The sequence below is a fragment of the Rutidosis leptorrhynchoides genome, chromosome 4, assembly GCF_046630445.1.
Source record: "Rutidosis leptorrhynchoides isolate AG116_Rl617_1_P2 chromosome 4, CSIRO_AGI_Rlap_v1, whole genome shotgun sequence".
In the NCBI taxonomy this organism is placed as follows: Eukaryota; Viridiplantae; Streptophyta; class Magnoliopsida; order Asterales; family Asteraceae; genus Rutidosis; species Rutidosis leptorrhynchoides.
In genome coordinates, this window is record NC_092336.1 from 216,642,163 (window position 1) to 216,664,825 (window position 22,663).

The window sequence follows — 22,663 nt, forward strand, 5'->3', positions numbered from 1 at the left end:
CCATATGAATGATTTTTGTCTCTATGCATGGGACGTATATTTATGAGAACTGGAAATGAAATTCTCGTGGTCTATTAAAATGTTGGAAATGAATGATTATGATAAACTAATGCACTCACCAACCTTTTGGTTGACACTTTAAAGCATGTTTATTCTCAGGTATTAAAGAAATCTTCCGATGTGCATTAGCTCATTTTAAAGATATTACTTGGAATCATTCATGGCATATTTCAAAAGATGTTGCATTCAAGTCGTTGAGTTCAGTAAAGATTATAATTAAGTAAATGGCAGATTAGATCATTTATAGGTGGATATTACGAAATAGTATGCATGCCTGCCAACTTTCGATGTAATGAAAGATTGTCTTTTAAAGCGAATGCAATGTTTGTAAAATGTATCATATAGAGGTCAAATATCTCGCGATGTAATCATATGTTATTTTATTCGTTCTTATGGATTAGGACGAGTCTTTACACACATGACAGTGTTAATCCTTTCTCGGTTCAAAGGGCTTGAGATTCTATTCGTCCTAGGTCGTCTCAAGTGGATTGGTATGCTACGGTTTGGTTCTCCCAAAGTATCCCTCGTCATGCCTTTCTTTTGTGGCTTCTTATGGGTGAGCGTTTAAAACCTCAAGATAAGCTTAAATCTTGGGAAGTTCATAATGGGATGGTGCTTGTATGCCCTCTTTGTAAGGTTTGTGCGGATACTCACGATCATTTGTTTTTTGATTGTTCCTACTCTCGGCAAGTGTGGTTGAAAGCTCAGGCTTTGACGCATCTTCCTTGTTTGCATAATTGGAGGTCTCTTGTTTCGTGTATCTCACCTTCTGCCTCTCGTAATTCAGTAAGAGGTGTTGTTGCTAAATTGGTTTTTGCGGTTTCGGTGTACTTCATATGGCAAGAAAGAAATAACAGGATTTTTAAGAAGTCTCACAGGACCGAGGTTAAGCTGTTTGAAGATGTGATTGCAACCGTTCGTCTGAAGTTGCTGTCCATTAAATTTAAAGTTTCAGCTGATGTTGATCATATGAAGAAGCTGTGCCTATGTAGTGTTTGCTATTTAATATTTTGATGTTAGGTGGCGTGTTTGCTTGTAGCTGCTAGGCTTTCTTGTAGCTCCAGTGCTTATTTGTATAATTCTTTTATTATTTTAATAATATTCATCGGGGTAATCCCATTACCTAAAAAAAAAAAAAAAGATGAAATAAAGAAATATATATTATATATTAGTGGTTGATAAAGAACTTTATTGACCTATTTTCTTAACTATAGATTACTAATATCAAAGATATAAAGATATAATGTGAGGAAGTAAAATTGTCTTACAAATCTTTAACTTTTGAAAATTGAGAGACATGTAGTAATAAATTGTCAGACACGTTTTATAACTTTTGAGAATCATAACACTCTCTCTTATATAACAATTTTATTCTATTAAAGTTGAACTATTATGGTTGTGCAATCTGCTAAAGGAAATGGGTGTTTCGTCCATCGCTAAACAGGTAATCTAATGTGACAATTTGGGTGCTACCTTGCTTAGTGCCAATCCGGTTTTCCACTCTCGTATGAAACACATTGCATTGGCATATCATTTTGTTCGCGAACAAGTACAACTAGGAACTATTCGTATATCGCATATATCATCCGGGGATCAACTAGCTGACCCGTTGACAATGCCTCTACCACGGGCTCTCTTTACTAAGCTCATGTTCAAGATTGGTCTCACTACCGGTCGTTCATTTTGCGGGGGCTGTGTTAAGGATAATTGGATAAACAATAACATATGGATAACTATTGTTTGTTAGAGTTTGTTTATGCTTCGCTTCAAATACATGTATTGTATTATCTGGTCCTAGTTTATAGGTACGTACATACTTGTACTGTGTATAAATTGTTTCCCTTTCTATTGAATGAAATCATCGTGAATTGTTATTCCCCACAAATCTGACCGTCTTCTTTGATTATAAGAAAATCGATAGCAGATTATACTTGAAACGTGAACGGAAGATAGCCTGTATGTGGTGATTTTGTATTTAGAAATAAAAAAAAATAAAAAGTAATTTCCAAATCATGTGTGTTTAACGGGAATTGTATGTAATGGTCATTAAAAAGGTTGCTCTTTAAATTTTTTCACATCTTTGTATGATATGTTTGATAGTGCCATCTTACTCCCCTTTATGAAATAAAAATGAACACTTCAAGATTGACAAAAACAAAACACGCATATTGAAAGAATCCAATAGTTAAAGAAATCACATAAACAGACATCCACTAACAACTTCTAACATTCATGTGGTCTTTCACATAACATCACTGCTTTGTATAACAGAAAATAAGTCACATATAACATTTATTTATATATATACCTCATGTTAATTTCCACACAATCATTAAACCTCTATATCATCAACAAAAATTCGAAACCCATTTAATCAGTCGCTGAAGTCGAAACTGTCACTGCGAGAACTGCTGGCGTTACGGCTGTGTAAAGAGAGACCCCGCATGTGACCGCCAAGTGCAGAACCGTCCGTTTTGTATTCTTGAAAGAATTTCTCCCTTTCAACATGTTTTACAGGCGGCGGTGGGATTACAACACCTGCAGCAGCAGTTTCAGTTGCAGTTGCAGCTGAAGCTCGAGCTACAGTTGATCGGGTTGCAGTAGGTTCTTGTTTTGGCTCCAAACTGATGGGCCTAATTAAAGGTCGGTTAAGCCTATCAGGGGGAACTGATGACCCTAGTAGTCCTAAATGCCGCTCTGTTTGATAATTCTCGGCCTCAGGTCTTACACACGTTTTTCCCTTCCTCATTCTGTCATGTTTGCAATGATTAGTAATCAACTTTTATTTCTTATTATTTTCATCTCTTTTATGAGATATAGAAATACTTATTTTAGTTTGAAAAGTATTCATAAACTATTTTAACTAACTATATATACATAAAAAAAAATGAACATGGGTTATTTATACCTTCTGAAGAGTTGTTCCTGGTCCTCTTCCTCTGCATCTTCTTGGTCAATTTGGGTATATGCAGGGACTGACCTACCAGAAACGAGAGCATCATGTCTTGAAAGTGCCTTTTGGAGCTGATCATTTAACTCGACTGCTTTAGATATTGTCCGCTCATCCCTAAAAGAGAAACACATAACACGATTAATGGTACAAATTTCTGTAGTTCCACAGAGCTCACTCACTCATTGCTATATTCAAACAAAATCCTCAGTTCTGTAACTGAAACCAAGCTGCACTTGTGATGTTTTTTGGTATAATCATTTGTAGTTTAATTACTTATACTTATATATTGATTGAAAGTATACTGATAAACTTATTTCACTCTTTTATTACGAATTGTGACTTCAAGTCGCATTAACCAGATATTCAGTAGCAATATGCAATCCAAATACCTCATTAAACTATCTTCTTCGTTTTCTTTACATATAACATATTTGTAATATAACACGGATATGGCCCACCCATACCCCCAAACGTACCATCGATTCCACCACACAAAATAACTTACCGAGAGGTAACAGCAAGATGCATAACTTGTTGTTTATGAAATGAACACTGCTCCACGAGATCTAGGGTGAACTCATCCTTGGCTTCCTGTAACAGTGACAAAAGAGCATCTGTAAAAATGATATCATTATAAATTGTAACCATGTTCACAAAAGACGACCTTACAAAAGCATGCTAAGCATCGACGAAGTCAATAAATTAAAAATTGTTAATGTGATAACAAAAGATAAACTATTATATGTCTCCTTATATTCTGAACTTTTAGGCGTAGTTCTATAAGGAGACGGAATAAACATTGAACATACGACTAATACATCAACCCACATACCTCAGGATGTCTGACATCAATGGCATCAAGTACGTCTGTCAACACTTCTAGTGAAGATCCAGCTTTTTTGATGATACTGTTTGAAGAAAGATGGTTATCAAATTCTTAGAATCATAAAAGAAAAAACAATCACAGTCTATAGGAAATGGAAGTTTATACATAGCACAGACCAATTCCATAGAAATGATACATTTGAAGACTTTCGTATTGGTATTTCAAAGTTAATAAGATGGTTGCAATTATTAATGCCCACATGCCCATGAAGGGTCAGGCTCAACGATGTGTGACAGAAAAAGGAGCAAAGAATTGGAGGTACAGGCACACATCTTGCTATAATTTCACAAGAACTAAGTCTTCTTACTACACAAGGGAAAATAACATTAAGACCAAATCGTCATGTGAAAATATAGCAATTACATTTTTACCTCTAGCCCCACTATTTTAAAAGAAGATGAACTTGGTCCTTAGAGAGTCAAAGGGGATAATTTATTCATTTGACTTTCTGGTCCTAATATGACTTTTTGCTTCTGCTGACTAATTACAGCTTGTGAGGACCTATTATCATTTTCTATAACTTCAAATCATTATGCCTCATATGATGATTATGCCACTTTCCTATTGTCTTAGTAGCATAGCAAATGAGCTATTTCCTCATTTACAAGAGTCTTTATTATTAATCGGTTACTCAGTTTGAAAAGTTAGTTGTTTTTGCTTAACAGTATAAAAATTGGGTTACATAAGCGGGAGACATAATGCCAAACCTTTATTCTATTTTGCATTCAAATCTATTTTATATACAATCATTGGTTTCTTATCATAGTATTTAAAATTAAAATAACAGAGTTTACAGGAATAAATTTTAACATCTTGATTCTTGACAAATCAATGCTAGAGAGAGAGATAGAGAGAGAGATCAATTTTTGTACAATAAGGATTAGTTCCATAACAAACAGCAAATAAAGTATTATACTAAATAGCAAAGCACACCTAGATTCAGGAACAACCCGCGTAACATTTGCGGGAGGTGGTGGTGGTGGTGCACTCCGGTCATGTCCATTGGTGGAAACTTCACCATTACCGGAGTTGCTTTTACTTCTGTCGGAAGTCGAACGGGGTTTGGGAACAACTTCAGGTCTCTGAGAGAATTGTACTCCAGAACTCTGACAAAAACAAGAAATTCCGGAAGCTCCACCGAGAGAATTAAAATGCCAACGGCATACAGGATGCAATGAGGCAATAAGCATCTATCTACATACCACCAAATCATAGTATGCAGAGTAGTATTGAGGGAATCTTCCGGAAGCTCCACCGAGAGATGTCTGTGTTGCATCTAGAAGAAGAAATATTTTCTCCCGTACAGGCAGATCAGAAGTGGACTGTAAATAAATATAGATAGAAACCATTTAAAACAAATTAAAGATGATTATATACATACATCACATCAAATAATGCAAAACATCTGTAAATAATTAATATAGTTATATACCTTTTTCTTAACTAATTTGACAAGTACAGGAAGGATCCCAGTGTCAATTACTTGTGTATGAATTGGTTCTCCAATATTGTTCATTAACACCTCTAGCAACTGTGAAAAAATGAGTACAAACATTAAGCATATTGTTAGAAACATCAAATCATCTCATACGTAAATAAATACACCACAAGAAAATATAAAATATGAAGTCCCCTAAAATAATTGAAATACATCACGTGATGCACAGATATTCAAGACTTACCATAACAGCATATAACTGAGTTTCTTTGCTTTTACTTCCCAGCCGTTTTTTGATCGCTTTAATGACATCTCTAGCTTGCCTATAAATTCAAACATGTATAAATGACATGTAAATCACACATGTACGCGTTAAAAGTTGCATAAAATGACGGGAGCTTTTGTTTTGATTAATTTTCCTTATAAACAATTTTGGAAATTAAGAAAGCTGGCAAGCTACAATTTAGGCCTTTAAGTCTTTAACTATAAACTATACACTTTTAGCTGATTACTGCTGCAAACAACTTACAATATTCGATGAAAATAAATCATTTAAGGATGCCTCTTCTTGTCGATATTAGCATATATGCAGATTTTAAATACTATTATAAACCTTTTCAAGACATTTAGTAGTAATTTGCATTGAAATGAAATATTTGTCCAATCATGATGGGAAAGAGGGTAGTTTTTGATCAAGTTCAAGCAATAAATGGAAATGAACTTAAAGTGTGTCCATTTTGGCCTTACTCCTTTATTAACATGTATCTTCATTTGCGCCACTTTATACTTGGTAACTATTTATTTTGCAAATATAACGACGAAAAACATCAAAGTATGATAATTCAATCCCTTTTGTAGCAATTTTCGTATAATGCATAAGTAGGATAAGTAGGATGATATCAAAGATAATGAAAATATATCACCAACAACATAAACAAACACAATAAAGCTCAACATCATGTTCATTTAGCATTAATCACCAATATAATGATAAGCTTTCACATTTACCTGTGATCATGCGCAACTAATTCACAAATTTCGATGCTTTTGGTCCAATCCATTTCTGCTAACTTTTCATTAGTTGCTGCATTCACAAGTTCAGCTGCCATGTCTAATACTATCTGAGAGCAGAAAACAAGAAACAGAGTTCACAGCTTATCATCTTTATCTTTATCTTAATATATTATAAATATAAATATATAAATAAAAATAATAAATAAATAAATATAAAGCACACTGAATTAAAGGTCATTGCTAACTTATTTCCCAAATAACATCTCACTGATATATAAAAGCACACCATCACTTTTTGTTTTAGATCACAAACATATTCAGTAGCATTTACATCAAAAAGTAAAGCACCTAATTTTGTCAAAAAATAAATAAATAAATAAATAAATAACACATTAATCATATGCAGACGATCATGTTACAAAAACTCCACCAAATTTCATAAAAATAAAGCTAAATGATCAACTTTACAACCATGATATCAACAAAGCAAACAACATGAAAGTACCAAAAGTGAACATCGCAGTACATAAATGAACAAGAAACAGTCCTATCAAATCAGCACAATAATCAAATCAAATAAGTTCACAATAAATTAAATACAACAAAGTACCTTCAAAAATCAGTAAAAAATAGGAGTTAATTGATTAGAAGGAACTAAAACCCTAAGATCGGTTCAACATTCAATCAGTAAATGAGGAATTGTTGAAAGAGGGGGAGATAGATATACAGATGTGTGTATGTATATATATGTGAAATATAAAAGGAAAAAAAAAAAAAAGGCACGAGGGGGTGTTTTGTGAAATATAGAGATAGAGACACACCGGATACAGCAAAAGTACACCACTGATGCTGCTGTCTGCTACACTTGCCTTTGGTTATTTATTGGGTGGTTATTTATTGGGTGACCATATGTACACAACTATTTTTTACACATACACAATCAAACATGCTTTATAATGTTGTACTGTACAATACTGTAAAACATATTTGATTGTGTATGTATAAAAATTGATTGTGTACACATCACTCCCCTTATTTATTACCCCGTATTTTACTACTTATTATGACACGTGTCATTTTATACTTTATTTTTCTATTTAAAAAATGACCATATTGGTGTATCTTTTCCTATTTCATAGATAACCAACACAAGTATCACAACCACGAGTCATGGAAGAACTGCCTTGTTCTAAGAACCGAAAATAATGTCATTGCCGTCGTCGCGAAGAAAGGACAATTCATCACACACAACCTTCTTCTTCATTGATTGTTCTTCTTAGTGCCACGTACACATTCAAAAGGGACGTTATAATCTCGAGAAAATCTCCAAGATTTGAGGCATAACTTCTCGCATCTTTTGTCGTAACACGGGCACGCTAACAGCCCGTCTTCGAGTGTCTTAACCACCACAATTAGAACCACAACCACCTCGAGCAACAAATGAACACCTACACTTTTAACACCCTGAGCCGACAAATTTACTCCTTCATTAGCAGCAACATTTTCTCGTCTCGACACTGATTTAACTTCGAGTGTCACATTTGTATCGCCCAAAACAGATCCCAAAGTGCCTAAACCACAATCAGAAGGGTGCCCACTATAACAACCCTCACTTTTCCATTCTGAATTTACCAGATTGCCCTTAGGGTTTCATTTCCTGATCCTGTGTATTGTCATTAGGGTTGTTATCCAGATAATTAAATGCTCTATAATTAATGCATGTCATTAATAACTTGAAACCCTAACCTCAAATATTAATTTAAAACCCTAATCTTGTAAACCCTAAACCTAACCCTATACATTAAATACTAAACCCTAATACCATTTAATATTAAATATTGAACCATAACCCTAATACTAAATAAACAATATAAACAAAATGTAATAAATTAAATGTGACATAATATAACTATTAAAAACTAATGTAAACTAATTAGAACCAAATTTAAAAGTTAATAAGTTAGGGACTAATAATTAAATAAAATGTAATTTAAATAAATGTAACCCTAATATTAATAATAAAAAAAATTAAATTATATAAATAATTAATGTAAATGCCGAATAATAAAAAAATAAAATAAAAATAAATACATATAACTATAAATCGGATGTTTTGTTATTAGGGGAGAAAAACTTGATTTTTAAGGCTTTCACAAATCCTAGTCTAATACAAATTATTGTTCTTGATCACCAAGTAATTGAGTGAGATTAGGAAATCTAACACATGACTTTGTTTCCTATATAAACCCTCAAGTTTTTCCTTAATCTCACCACAAAATAATCCCTCACATTGTTGCAGTTTAGTCGACTGATTCCCTCCAGCTTTTCCCTCTTATTTAGTCGACACCTGCAGTCTTTTATTCTCACCATCGACTTCAACAATAACCCTCCACAGTCCCAGCCTGCATCGTAAACCATCAGCCCCATTCGTCAGTCTATACAGCTGCAATTCGCCATCATCTGCAGCCTCCTGCAGTCGACAAAACCCCACCAAAATAGCCCTACAATCGCCTGTTGTACCTGCTGTGTTGCTGTTGTGCTGTCGAACCAAAACAAGACCCAAAACCCCTCAATTGGGTCGTTGTTGCTGCTGCTACTGGCTTCTATTTCTGTTTTGCATCATCATCATCATCATCAATTCTTAGTCTCATTCCTCATAAGGTAGCCTAAACCCTAGTTTAATCTTGTTTTAAATTTATTACTTTTAAGATTATAAGTATATTGTTATAAGTATGATGATGTTTAATAAAGATGATTATGAATAAGGGTTTCAAGTTTATTAATAAGTTTGTAATTAAAGGAATTAAGATGGTGTATATGAATAAGATTATAAGTATTATGATATAAGTAGTAGGGCTAAGTAATGATAAAGTTTATGATTAAAAGTTAATGATTATGATTATGAATAAGTCATGAAGTTAGTTATTGTTTATGAATAAGGTTAAGCATGATTAGATTAAAAGTGTTATAGTTATTAATAAGGTTAAAGATTGATCTTGATATGTAAGTGGATATTTAAATGGTTAAAAGCTTTAATGAAAGGTTAAGGTAATTATATTGGACATGGTTAAAAGATAAAAGAATATGATTAAGTAATTGATTATGATTATTAAGGATTAGGGTTAATGAATATGATTAGTTATTATGTTAAAAAGTTATGATTTTATGTGATAATGATTAATATTATTAGGTTAAGTTTATGATAAAAAGTTATGATTGTATGATTAGTAATGTATTAATGATAATGATATACATGCATACATGCATGCATACGTATGTATGTACATATATATAGGTAGGTATATGCTTGTGTATATATTTAGATATATACATACGTGTATATGTATGTGTATATATGTATGTATATGTACGTGTGTACGTATGTATGAATGTGTATTATGTAAGTTACATAAGGTTAGTAAACATAATAAGAAAAGTAATAAGTGTATATATATATATATATATATATATATATATATATATATATATATATATATATATATATCATCTTACACTTATATATATGTAACACATACACCTAATATATATACTATATAGTTATGAACATGTATGATCATAAATAAAGAATATATATGTATGTATCACATAGGTGTATATTAATATATGTAACACATAGTGATAAGATAACATAATAGTTGATTAATTAAAGAATATTACTATTATTAGTATAACTTATACACCTAACTATATAGTAACACTTAATTACACTAAGTATATTATCACTTATCTATATATAACTAATAAGTACATTAATAACTTGTTATGTGTATATAACTATAACGTGAAGGTTATAATTAAAGATAGCATACAAAGACTATAAACATCACCGCTACTTGTGGCCTAGGGTGATCCTTGTTGCCATTATGGGACACGCTTGTGGATCTCGAATGCCAAGACTTAGATTCTGGTCAAGAGTCCTGGGCGCCCGGTAACAATAGATCATTCGAGTGACTTGCATGTTAGCAACGAAGTTTGGGCGAGATTGTACAACATCTTTGTTAAGAATTATAACCCGAACTTATTAAACTAGAAGCTTACTATAAGTGGAAGCTTTCCATAAATAGTAGGTTTCCAAAAATAGAAACTTTTGAGAATAGGAACTTTTCTCGAAAATCGTCACTGTTAATATAGTTTACTATATTAATAAACAAACTTTATGTTTATTAGACATTAATTAATCAAAGGTCATATCTCTAGGTTGAGATCTCCTGTTACACACTCCGTTCATATTACTTGCGTGAAATTACTTACTTGCTGCTAAGGTGAACTTCATAGCCCCTCTTTCTACTATTTCTTAACTGTTTCATAAACTTTGGGGTGAGACACATGCTTGCTTTTAAATGATTTACAATTTAGACACAAGTACCTAAACTATTTGATATGCAATTTCGTGAGACTTTTATTAAACATGTATTTATTTTTACATGCAAATCCCCGCTATAATATCGTTAATTGCTGGAATTGGAATTTTGCAAGCTTAATTATTGTGAGTAGGCCTATTGAGAGTGACGTCTCTACCCATTGGCGTGATCGTCAAGGGGGTACATAATAATGATTGCCGACACCCGTACAGTGTCAGGGGTTAATGTTTAGTTCGATATTATAACTCATGGCATATTGAATATTTTGATATTTAGAATTAAATCTTGTGGTCTAAAACTTATTATGATTGTTAAACCTATGATGTTCACTCAACCTTTGTGTTGACACTTTTAAGCATGTTTGTCTGAGGTGAAGATTAGCTTGTGTGCTGCCCTATGATGCTTAGTTAGCTGTTGCATTGGAGTCCATATATTAGACTTATCATTTATTATTTACATATGAGTTTCATTATGTAACACATTATTATGTGTCCGCTGCAAATCAAATTCTGTTAAAACGTCTCATGTAGAGTCGTTCTCGTTTATACATACTTGTGTTGTGATATTGTGAAGTCATATTTTCTCGGCCCTATTTGGGGGTATGACAGAGTGGTATCAGAGCCAGGCTTGTTATAGAGAACCAGGATTGCATTTTATGTGTGCCTTATGTGTTAGTTAGGGTGCCTTAGCAATCTATATGACTATAACCTTTCCTGCCTTAGTTTAAAAGTGCGATCCTCACTTCTATGCTTGCCTTACTATGCTATCCTTATATCTTTACTGTCATACCGTGCCTTAGAATCTACTTAGTACTCCTTTTTTAGGATGTCTAGTCATCACCCAGTCATCGTTTCGGGCACCGAAGGATCCGACAATGAAGGATCTATCCGCACATCTAATTACTCACTTGCTTCACCATCATTATCACTAACTAACCCATACTACCTTTTCTTATCCGTTGGTGTTGCTACCTAGTGCACCATAACTCTTCAACTAATACTGTTTTTGTGTATTGAAGATCAATGGCAACTCGTGGTGCTAACACTCTTTCAAATGTCACTTTGACTCCCGCACAATTTCAACAACTGCTTGCTGCCGCCCAAGGCAGCAATAATCAAGGGAACAACCAAGGAAACCCACCTACATTATGTACCTACAAGGAGTTTATGAACTGTAAGCATCCATCCTTCAATGGAAATGAGGAAGCAGTTGAATTGACTCGTTGGTTCAAAAAACTCGAATCAATCTTTCGCATCTGTAATTGCGCGGAGGTCGACCGAGTAAAGTATGCCACTCATACACTAAGTGGTCTTGCTTTGACTTGGTGGAACGCTTATGCCCAAAATGTAGGGCTAAATGCTGCTATTGCTATTCCATGGGCCGTTGTGAAAAGAATGATGACTGACAAGTTTTGCCCAAGGAACCAAATTCAAAAGCTAGAGGTTGAGTTTTGGGAATTGAAGGTTAATGGTACCAATATTGAAGCTTATACCAACAGGTTTATAGAGTTGGTTTCATTGTGCCCGGACATGGTGCCCACTGAACAAAAGAAGATTGAGCGATACATAGAAGGTCTTCCTGACGAGATTCAAGAAAATGTTATTGCTGCTAGTAAAGAGACCTTAGATGCAGTGATACTTATGGCTCAAAACTTGATGATGGCTAAAAGGAGAAAGGCTGCGGCTAATAAACAAGCCGAGGCTAAGACTAGTGAAGGCAAAAGGAAATTTGAGCCTACTCAGGAATCAAACCAAGGTTCAAATAAGAAAGTTGCTGAAAATTCAGGAGGAGGTTATTCTGGGAAACGACCTTATTGTAAGCGTTATGAGAGACACCATTCTGGGTGGTGCAAGGCTGAGTGCACCAAGTGTAAGAAGATTGGTCATATAGCTAAGACTTGTAGGGTTGCAGTTCCTTCAACTGGTACACCTGCAACAAAAGCCAACGCAACCGTTCCTACATGCTATGACTGTGGAGAAAAAGGGCATTTTGGTAACCAGTGTCCAAAGAAAAAGGATAAAACGAGAAATACTAAAGGCCGAGTGTTTGTGATGACTGCCGAGGAAGCTAGGAATAATGAGGAAGAGAATGAAGAGGCACAATTGTGATGACCCGTCCAAATCCATTTGGACGAATACATCATTCATCGATTTCATAGTGAGGTACTGACCTCTACATGATATATTTTGTAAACATTGCATTCTTTTGAAAAGGCACACCATAAATGCATATCAAATTCCAAGGTTTTCGACATCTGATGATTTCTACATATAGACAATCACCGTAAATAATAGTTTACCATAATACATCCGTTGACAATGCAGTCAAAATAAGATACATGATGATGATTTTGTGAATGCAACGTTTTCTCGAAAAATATGCCATGTAAGACTCCATGCACATAGCTTGTATATCATAATAGCAAACAGCGGAAGACTTCTAGGGAACCTGAGAATAAACATGCTAACAAGTGTCAACACAAAGGTTGGTGAGTTCATAGGTTGCTACAGTGATTTGCTACAGTAAAACACTATTTGCTACAGTAAAATACTATTTGCTACAGTAAACACTATTTGCTGTCGATGAACTAGCAAACAAAAACAGGATAAGGCGGCCATGCGATCGCATGGAGTCAGATTTCAGGAAAAGTCTATAAATTGAATTTGATTTTTGTTCGTTTACACACACATATATCTCTCTATTATTTATATTTATATTATTATTATTATTATTATTATTATTATTATTATTATTATTATTATTATTATTATTATTATTATTATTATTATTAAGATTAATATTATATTATTATTATTAATCTTATTATTATTATTAGTAATATTATACATAAAATATTACGACGAGGTCATGAGCGTGTTACTTTTAAAATGGGTTTTTATACGGGATAAAGCTAAGAAAATTATGGGTTATTACTAAGGGAGGTTATGGGTATTGTTCGAGGGTTATGCTCGTAAAGTCAAACCTAGTGTTTATCATCTCCGTACGTCTACGTACTTTTCTGAAATATTGAATCACAATATTGATACGTAAGCATTTATATTTTATCTTTTATAAATTAATAGTGTATACATGTCTAGTGCTCGAGTATATATATTTATACATGTTTGTATGTTAAAATTTGTCGTTAAACAGTTTATAACAAATCACGAATTAAATACATATATTACGGGTAAAAGGTATATGATATGCATGTTTTCGGAAAGCTGGCGAAAAATCAATAACTTTTCATTTAGATATCGAATAGTTTCGAGGAACGAATCAAAAGATATGGTCAACTGAATTATAATTGACATTAATTGGAATTGCTTTTTGAATCTGCAATTAATACTTAAACAACTTGTTTACGAGAATGATAAAATGGATTTTTGAATATTACCAACTGAGTAAATGAATCCTTATATAAGGTACGTCTCGTTTGTTGAACTATTGTCAAAATTGACTTTTTGAAACAACTTTGAATAACTTTTGTATGTCAATTTCGAGCATTAGGATTGTGATACACTATGACCTGACCTAGCTTGATAGACATTTATTGACCAACATATGTTCTCTAGGTTGAGATCTACGATTATTTGATATTCCGGGTTTCGGTCACATTACGATGAACAACTTTATGTGCTGCTAAGGTGAGTTTCATTTGCTCCCTTTTTAATTGCTTTTGCAATATATTTTTGGGCTGAGAATACATGCAATTTATTTTAAACGCAATGGACACAAGTACATACTAAATTCTACACCAAGTTTGAACCGAAAATCCCTTAGCTTTGGTAACTAGTAACTGTTGGTTATAAGAACCGATGGGCGCGAATAGAGTTATATGAATCCATAGGGCTTGATATCCCCGTCCGAGCTAGAGCACTAGCCTTTTAACGGACGTATGCTATTTGAGAAGCGTACACGTTGGTTTGCGTGTATTATTAAGATGATTATACAAAGGGTATAAATTATATATAGGTTAATTTTAGTTACCAGGGTGCTCAATTTCGTAGAATATTTTGATAAAAGTTTCTGGATGAAACAACTGAAATCTTGTGATCCATCTTTATATATAGATTATGCGAAACATACAAACTATGAACTCACCAACCTTTGTGTTGACACTTGTTAGCATGTTTATTCTCAGGTTCCCTAGAAGTCTTCCGCTGTTTCCTATTATGATATACAAGCTATGTGCATGGAGTCTTACATGGCATATTTTTCAAGAAAACGTTGCATTCACCAATTCATCACCATGTACCTTATTTTGACTGCATTGTCAACGAAAGTACTATTGTAAACTATTATATACGGTGATTGTCTATATGTAGAAATCATCAGATGTCGAAAACCTTTAATTTAAATATACATTTATGGTGTGCCTTTTCAAAAGAATGCAATGTTTACAAAACGTATCATATAGAGGTCAAATACCTCACAATGAAATCAATGAATGACGTGTTCGTCCATATGGATTTGGAGCGATCGTCACAGTTGGTATCAGAGCGTTGGTCCTAGCGAACCAGGTCTTGCATGAATGTGTCTAACTGATAGTTGTTAAGATGCATTAGTAAGTCTGGACTTCGACCGTGTCTGTATGTTAAAAGTTTTGCTTATCATTTCTTGTCGGAAATTACATGCTTATCATTCTTAAGTCTAGACACGTTTTCTTGCATTTATTGCATAAATAGTGTATAGACAAAAATTCATATCTTAGCATATCTGTTACTGTAAACTTTTCCTGATATCTTCCGAAAATTTCTCCGTGATTTATGGAATTTGGTATTATATATACATATGTAAATTATGTATTGAAGAATACCAAACTAAATTCTATAATCAAATTCATATCAAAAATCATCTCCCTAATTATACAAGATGGATCCCGTATCTAGTTCAAATTCCTTAAATTCCGACAGCGTTGGTCCTAGCGAACCAGGATATTCACCGGAATGGATCAACCAATTAGCCATCATTTATTCTGGATGAATTAGGGATGGGTTCGTAGCTTACTTAGTCATTGGAGACAAGAAGAAGGCGATCCCTTCCATCCACCACATTTCCCTCTTGGCGAAGAACCTGAAGCACTTACCGGCGAACCTGTTAGTAATACCATTTTCTCTCGCATTTCCAGAGTATCTAGTCATGATTATATATTATCTCACATTCTAAATCTTATTCGTCCGCTCGTCCGAACCACCGATCATCCCGGTATAATAGAAGAAGTCAACGAGCTTCGCGCTCGGGTAGTGGCTTTGGAGAATATGGTGCGAAGGTTACAAACACCAGCACCAGCAGCATAACCAGTACCACCATCATCAACAACAACAGTACCATTACCACCACCAACAACCACATCCGCATCCCACACCTCAATATCACATCTAAAAACTATACTTCGGATATCAACTTCATACGCACCGTAGATACCAAGGAGTGCCAACAATAATAAATGATGAAGTACTGATTCATAACTTCATCGAAGAAATATTCTACGGTGATTATGTAATCTCTAAAATCTTAGAGATTATTTATCCCAGTTCTAACCGTAAATCAGATAAATATAAGGAAGAATAGAAACCCTGACAAGAATGATGCGTAAGGTACAAGCTAGACTTGTTTTACCAACAGCATCAATAGTACCCTTAGCCTCAGCAGCACAGTTAGTGCTGTCAACATCATTAGAATCATCAGCACCTCTATCATCACAAGCTCCGCCAGTTCAAGAAAGCACCGTGGATATTATTACAAGTCAACAACGTGTATATTTGTATCAACGAGTTATGAAATATTAACTCATTCTCTCTGAAGAATTTTTTTGTATATCTTATATATATTTTAAAACCATCATAAATCTTTTCGTACTAAGCTATTAAGTATGAATTAAAAAAGGGTAAATACTACTCGGTTAAATTCATATTACTAATATGCTATGATGTACATACTTCGTTAACAACTTAACCTTCATTAACTACAATCTCTGTTTCAATCCAAAGAATTCCATTTCATAATAAACCAAGTGTATTAATCAATTACATAATTGATTTTACATTTTCAATTTCAATATACTCGAAACTTTTCAGAAAATATCATCTGTGCCTTGTAAGGTTCACAAAAATTCCACGAGCATCAACATCCTTCACCGAGGAATAAGAATAAATAATGAAGTATCGATTACATTAGCGAAATACTCCGCAGAGATTATGTAATCTTTAATGTTTTAGAGATTAATCATTTCTAAGTCAAGCCGAAAATTAAATGAGCTTAATATGATATTAACTCATTAAATCTGTGTTACATCTGAAGAAAATATACATACTGTGATGACCCGGAAATTTCTGACCAAATTTAAACTTTATCTTTAAATGATTTAATATTTCCGACACGATAAGCAAAGTATATGAAGTTGAATCTCAAAATTTTAGAACTGTTTCATGTATTAAATTACATTTGACTGCTCTCGACGATTCATGAACAATTATATGTATGTATATATATATGTACAAGTAAAAACGACTTTCCTACCGTAAAACACTATTTGCTACAGTAAAACACTATTTGATGCAGTAAAACACTATTTGCTACAGTAAAACACTATTTGCTACAGTAAACACTATTTGCTACAGTAAAATACTATTTGATGTCGGCGAACTAGCAAACAAAAACAGGATAAGGCGGCCATGCGATCGCATGGCAAAAACACTAAAAACTCATGCGATCGCATGAGGTACTGTAGCAGGCCACATACTATAAAAGCTCGATCTGGTCTCCACATATTATTATTATTATTATTATTATTATTATTATTATTATTATTATTATTATTATTATTAAGATTAATATTATTATTATTAATCTTATTATAATATTATTATTAGTAGTATATATACATAAAATACTACGACGAGGTTATGAGCGTGTCACCTTCAAAATGAGTTTTTGAGCGGGATAGAGCTAAGGAAATTATGGGTTATTGCCAAGGAGGTTATGGGTAATGTTCGAGGGTATATTTGTGTGTGAATCAAATCTAGTGTTTATCATCTCTGTTACGTCTACGTACTTTCCTACAATATTGAATCTCAATATTGATATGTAAGCACTCATATTTTATCTTTTATATATTAATTGTGTATCCATGTCTAGTGCTCGAGTATATATATTTATATATACGTGTATGCTAATTTTTGTCGTTAAATAGTTTATAATAGATCACAAATTAAATACATATATTACTAATAAAAGGTATATGATATACATGCTTTTGGAAAGCTGGCGAAAAATCAATAACTTTTCATTTAGATATCGAATAGTTTCGATGAACGGATTAAAAGATATGATCAACTGAATTATAATTGACGTTAATTGGAATTGCTTTTGAATCTGCAATTAATATTTAAACAAATTGTTTGTAAGATTGATAAATTAGATTTTTGAATATTACCAACCGAGTAAATGAATCCTTATATAAGGTACGTCTCGTTTTGTTGAACTATTGTCAAAATTGACTTTTTGAAACGACTTTGGATAACTTTTGTATGTCGATCTCGAGCTTTAGGATTGTGATACACTATGACCTAACCTAGCTTGATAAACAATTATTGACCAACATATGTTCTCTAGGTTGAGATCTACGGTTATTTGGTAATTCGAGTTTCGATCACATTTTGGTGAACGACTTTATATGCGGCTAAGGTGAGTTTCATTGATCCCTTTTTAATTGCTTTTGCAATATATTTTTGGGCTGAGAATACATGCAATTTATTTTAAACGCAATGGACACAAGTACATACTAAATTCTACACCGAGTTTGAACCGAAAATCCCTTAGCTTTGGTAACTAGTAACTGTCGGTTATAAGAACCGATGGGCGCGAATAGAGGTATATGGATCCATAGGACTTGATATCCCCGTCCGAGTGTCAAAACCCGACCTTAACCATAAGGACGAATACAATAACATATGATTTCATCGCGAGGTATTGACCTCTATATGCGACGTTTTTCAAAAACTGCATTCGTTTTTACAATACAAACCATAACTTTTATTACAAATACAAGGTTTAAACAAGATAATAATGATTATCGTTTAGCGATAATCTTAGACTTACAAACTTTACATGTGATAATAACAATACGACTTCCAACATATTTTACATTACAAATCCTCCGATATGCAGTTTTATTTTTGACACAAATATGCATACTCAAGATCTTGCTTAAATTCAACATGTTGCAGCGGAAGCTTTTAGTTATCACCTGAGAATAAACATGCTTAAAACATCAACATAAAGTTTGGTGAGATATAGGTTTAATGCCGGCAGCATTATGAATATAGACCACAAGATTTCATATATAAACGTTTTAATAAAAATATTCTAAGTTGTTGAGCACTTGATAACCATACTTAACATTTAATCAACGTCGCATATTCCCTTTATTATGAAATCTTACTACACCGTATCAAGTGTAGTCACCGAAATGAAGTACTGTGCAACCGTTGAATACTGGTCATCCAGTCCGGTTGGGGTTGTCAGGCCCGATAGATTTATCAACAGGATTCGCGTTTACAATACCGCATGTAAATAGTAGTTACCAAGTTACAGGGAGATATGCCAGTGGTACAACTCAACGTAGAATATATAATTTTAATCACTTGTGTCCATAACGTAAATCATTAAATGCATGTATTCTCATCCCGAAATATTTAGAGTTTAAAAGTGGGACTATATACTCACCTTTTCCTTGAAGGTATTTAACTCGACTTGGTCTCCGATAGATATCACGAACCTAACCATATATATAATATATCAACATATTTTCTTTTCAAGTAATCGTTACATATATATATATACTTATAATACTTTTAATATTTTCTTAGTCCGTAGTTAGCAGTCTGTTGTTAATGGTCCACAATTAGTTGCTCAATAAAATAAATAAAGACCCCATCGTATTCGTATTGATCACAATTAATCTCGACCCATGGTACCATGTTGTCAAATGATGTGTTGCGTACATAAAGTACCGTGTTGACAGATGACTTGTTGCGTACAATCATGAGGTCTTATGATTAATCTTCTCGTGTTGTTTACGGGTGGTCCTGAAATATATAAAATCAAATCATAAGTAAATATATATTAAATATTATGTTAATTAGCCAAGATATGATTAATCCGATTTTGTCATAATATGATATATTACAGGTTTTGAAGTGTTTTAAAAATCAAATTTGAAGGATCTATTTAGTTTGCGAACAGGTTTGAAATCATTCAAACTATGTTCTTGTTGTTAAAAATTTTATAACACAAAATAAGATAGCTATATAAATATGAATCGAATAAGATTATGAATAAGGTTACTACCTCAAGTTACTTGGATAAAGCTACTGGAAAAGATAGAAAATAATCTTGATCAAACTTTCTTATGATGATTATAGGTTGTTCATGAAGCTAGTTCTTCATGAGTATTTGCTGAGATTGTGAAGAACACTTAGAGTTCCTAAGAGTGTGTTTTTGGTTAGAGAAAGATGGTTGTAAGAATGAAATGAAAAACCAAGGTGATGGTGATACTTATAGGACAGTCTGGTTGTTGAGGGAACAATGACAAATTATTGTGTTGAATTTTTGAGTAATAATGTATGCTAGCTTACAAATAAGATTCCCTCTTATCTAGGGCAGATCTAAGGCTGATAAGGATATTGATTTGATGTGTATTTACCAATATTAAATACGTATAGATGATAGGTATGATACGGTAAAAGAGGCTCAAAAACTGGGCTTTTATTTTTAGGTCCAACCGGGCCAAAATAAAATTTTAAGACATTTTTAATAAAGCAATGTTAGCCCAAAAAAAAATTTCCCAGCTGACCTGGCAGCTCGACCCCAGCCAGGGGCTCTGCCCCTTGGACCCCGCCAGGGGTTGCCACCCCTTGGACCCCGCTTATCGGGGGCGCTGCCCCCGAACCCCCGTCATAATCAAGATAAGTTCAAATAAGTGTGCACTCCACACTTCCCCAAACTTGTTCGATATTTATCAAGATTATTTTGGTTACAAATTAATCCCATTACACTTAAATCATATTGGTGACATAAATCACAAACACATTATAGATTGTAAGTATATATGTCAAAGAACGTTACATATAATTATCGTTTTGAAAACTTAAGTTAGTGATCTCAAAGTATACTTATAACTCATTGTTGTTAGTTCACAATGAAATGTTAAACCATCCTTAAATCATGTTAAATATGTATAGATATGTACATATACATAATCGTATAGTTATCGTGTGTTATATAGTTCGTGATATCATCGGTCAAATTGGACGGTCAAACGTTGTGTAAAACTTTTTTCAAAAATATAAGTCTCAACAGTTTGGATTGCTTATCATGTTGGTAAGGTTTAATTTATGTAAATATTAATCTCATAAGTATAGAACGATCGAAAAATTTCGGGTCGTTACACCGAGCTAGAGCACTAGCCTTTTAACGGACGTATGCTATTTGAGAAGCGTACACGTTGGTTTGCGTGTATTATTAAGATGATTATACAAAGGGTACAAATTATATATACGTTAAGTTTAGTTACCAGGGTGCTCAATTTCGTAGAATATTTTGATAAACGTTTCTGTATTGAACAACTGAAATCTTGTGATCCACCATTATATACAGATTATGCGCAACATCAAAACTATGAACTCACCAACCTTTGTGTTGACACTTGTTAGCATGTTTATTCTCAGGTTCCCTAGAAGTCTTCCGCTGTTTGCTTATATGTTAGACAAGCTATGTGCATGGAGTCATACATGGCATATTTTTCAAGCAAACGTTACATTCACCAAATCATCACCATGTATCTTATTTTGACTGCATTGTCAATGGAAGTATTATTGTAAATTATTATATTACGGTGATTGTCTATATGTAGAAATCATCAGATGTCGAAAATCTTTGATTTAAATATTCATTTATGGTGTGCCTTTTCAAAAGAATGCAATGTTTACAAAACGTATCATATAGAGGTCAAATACCTCGCAATGAAATCGATGAATGACGTTTTCATCCATATAGATTTAGAGCGATCGTCACAGTTGGTATCAGAGCGTTGGTCCTAGCGAACCAGGTCTTGCATGAGTGTGTCTAACTAATAGTGGTTAGGATGCATTAGTAAGTCTGGACTTCGACCGTGTCTGCATGTTAAAAGTTTTGCTTATCATTTCTTGTCGGAAATTACATGTTTATCATTCTTAAGTCTAGACATGTTTTCCTGCATTTATTGCATAAATAGTGTATAGACAAAAATTCATATCTTAGCGTATCTGTTACTGTAAACGTTTCCTGACATCTTCCGAAAATTTCTCCGTGATTTATGGAATTTGGTATTATATATACATATGTAAATTATGTTTTGAAGAATACCAAACTAAATTCTATAATCTAATTCATATCAAAAATCATCTCCCTAATTATACAAGATAGATCCCGTATCTAGTTCAAATTCCTTAAACTCCGACAGCTATTCCGATATGGATATTCACCTGAATTCCGAAGACAGTGTAACCGGAATGGATCAACCAATTAGCCATCATCTATTCTGGATGAATTGGGGATGGGTTCGTAGCCTACTTAATTATTGGAGACAAGAAGAAGGCGATCCCTTCCATCCACCACATTGTCCTCTTGGCGAAGAACCTGAAGCACTTACCGGCGAACCTGTTCGAGACACCATTTTCTCTCTCATTTCCAGAGTATCTCGTCATGATAATATACTATCTCAAATTCTAGATCTTATTCATCCGCTCGTCCGAACCGCCAATCATCCCGGTGTAGTAGAAGAAGTCAACGAGCTTCGCGCTCGGGTAGTGGCTTTGGAGAATATGGTGCAAAGGTTACAAGCACCAGCAGCATCACCGGCATCAACAATACCACCATCAGCAACA

General features: G+C 33.6%; 2 protein-coding genes across 2 annotated transcripts in view; one reads left to right on the top strand and one right to left on the bottom strand.

The window, feature by feature from the left end:
* The first annotated feature begins 612 nt into the window (after positions 1-612).
* LOC139841413 (uncharacterized) lies at positions 613-1,074 on the top strand. The gene has a single exon (XM_071831631.1). It carries the CDS (start codon positions 613-615, stop codon positions 1,072-1,074), a length of 462 nt encoding a protein of 153 aa, XP_071687732.1.
* A 1,314-nt stretch (positions 1,075-2,388) lies between these two features.
* Positions 2,389-22,663, bottom strand: part of LOC139841414 (TOM1-like protein 5) — a 74,762-nt gene continuing 54,487 nt past the window's right edge. The window contains exons 3-16 of the mRNA XM_071831632.1: positions 8,872-8,960; positions 8,719-8,821; positions 7,642-7,922; positions 6,895-6,898; positions 6,638-6,699; positions 6,346-6,458; positions 5,582-5,660; positions 5,332-5,430; positions 5,102-5,221; positions 4,833-5,005; positions 3,846-3,921; positions 3,519-3,604; positions 2,969-3,127; positions 2,389-2,810 (exon numbers count right to left, since the gene is read on the bottom strand). Coding sequence (XP_071687733.1) covers positions 2,435-2,810; positions 2,969-3,127; positions 3,519-3,604; positions 3,846-3,921; positions 4,833-5,005; positions 5,102-5,221; positions 5,332-5,430; positions 5,582-5,660; positions 6,346-6,458; positions 6,638-6,699; positions 6,895-6,898; positions 7,642-7,922; positions 8,719-8,821; positions 8,872-8,960 — 1,820 coding nt within the window. The 3' untranslated portion in view covers positions 2,389-2,434. The remainder of the gene's footprint in view (positions 2,811-2,968; positions 3,128-3,518; positions 3,605-3,845; positions 3,922-4,832; positions 5,006-5,101; positions 5,222-5,331; positions 5,431-5,581; positions 5,661-6,345; positions 6,459-6,637; positions 6,700-6,894; positions 6,899-7,641; positions 7,923-8,718; positions 8,822-8,871; positions 8,961-22,663) is intronic.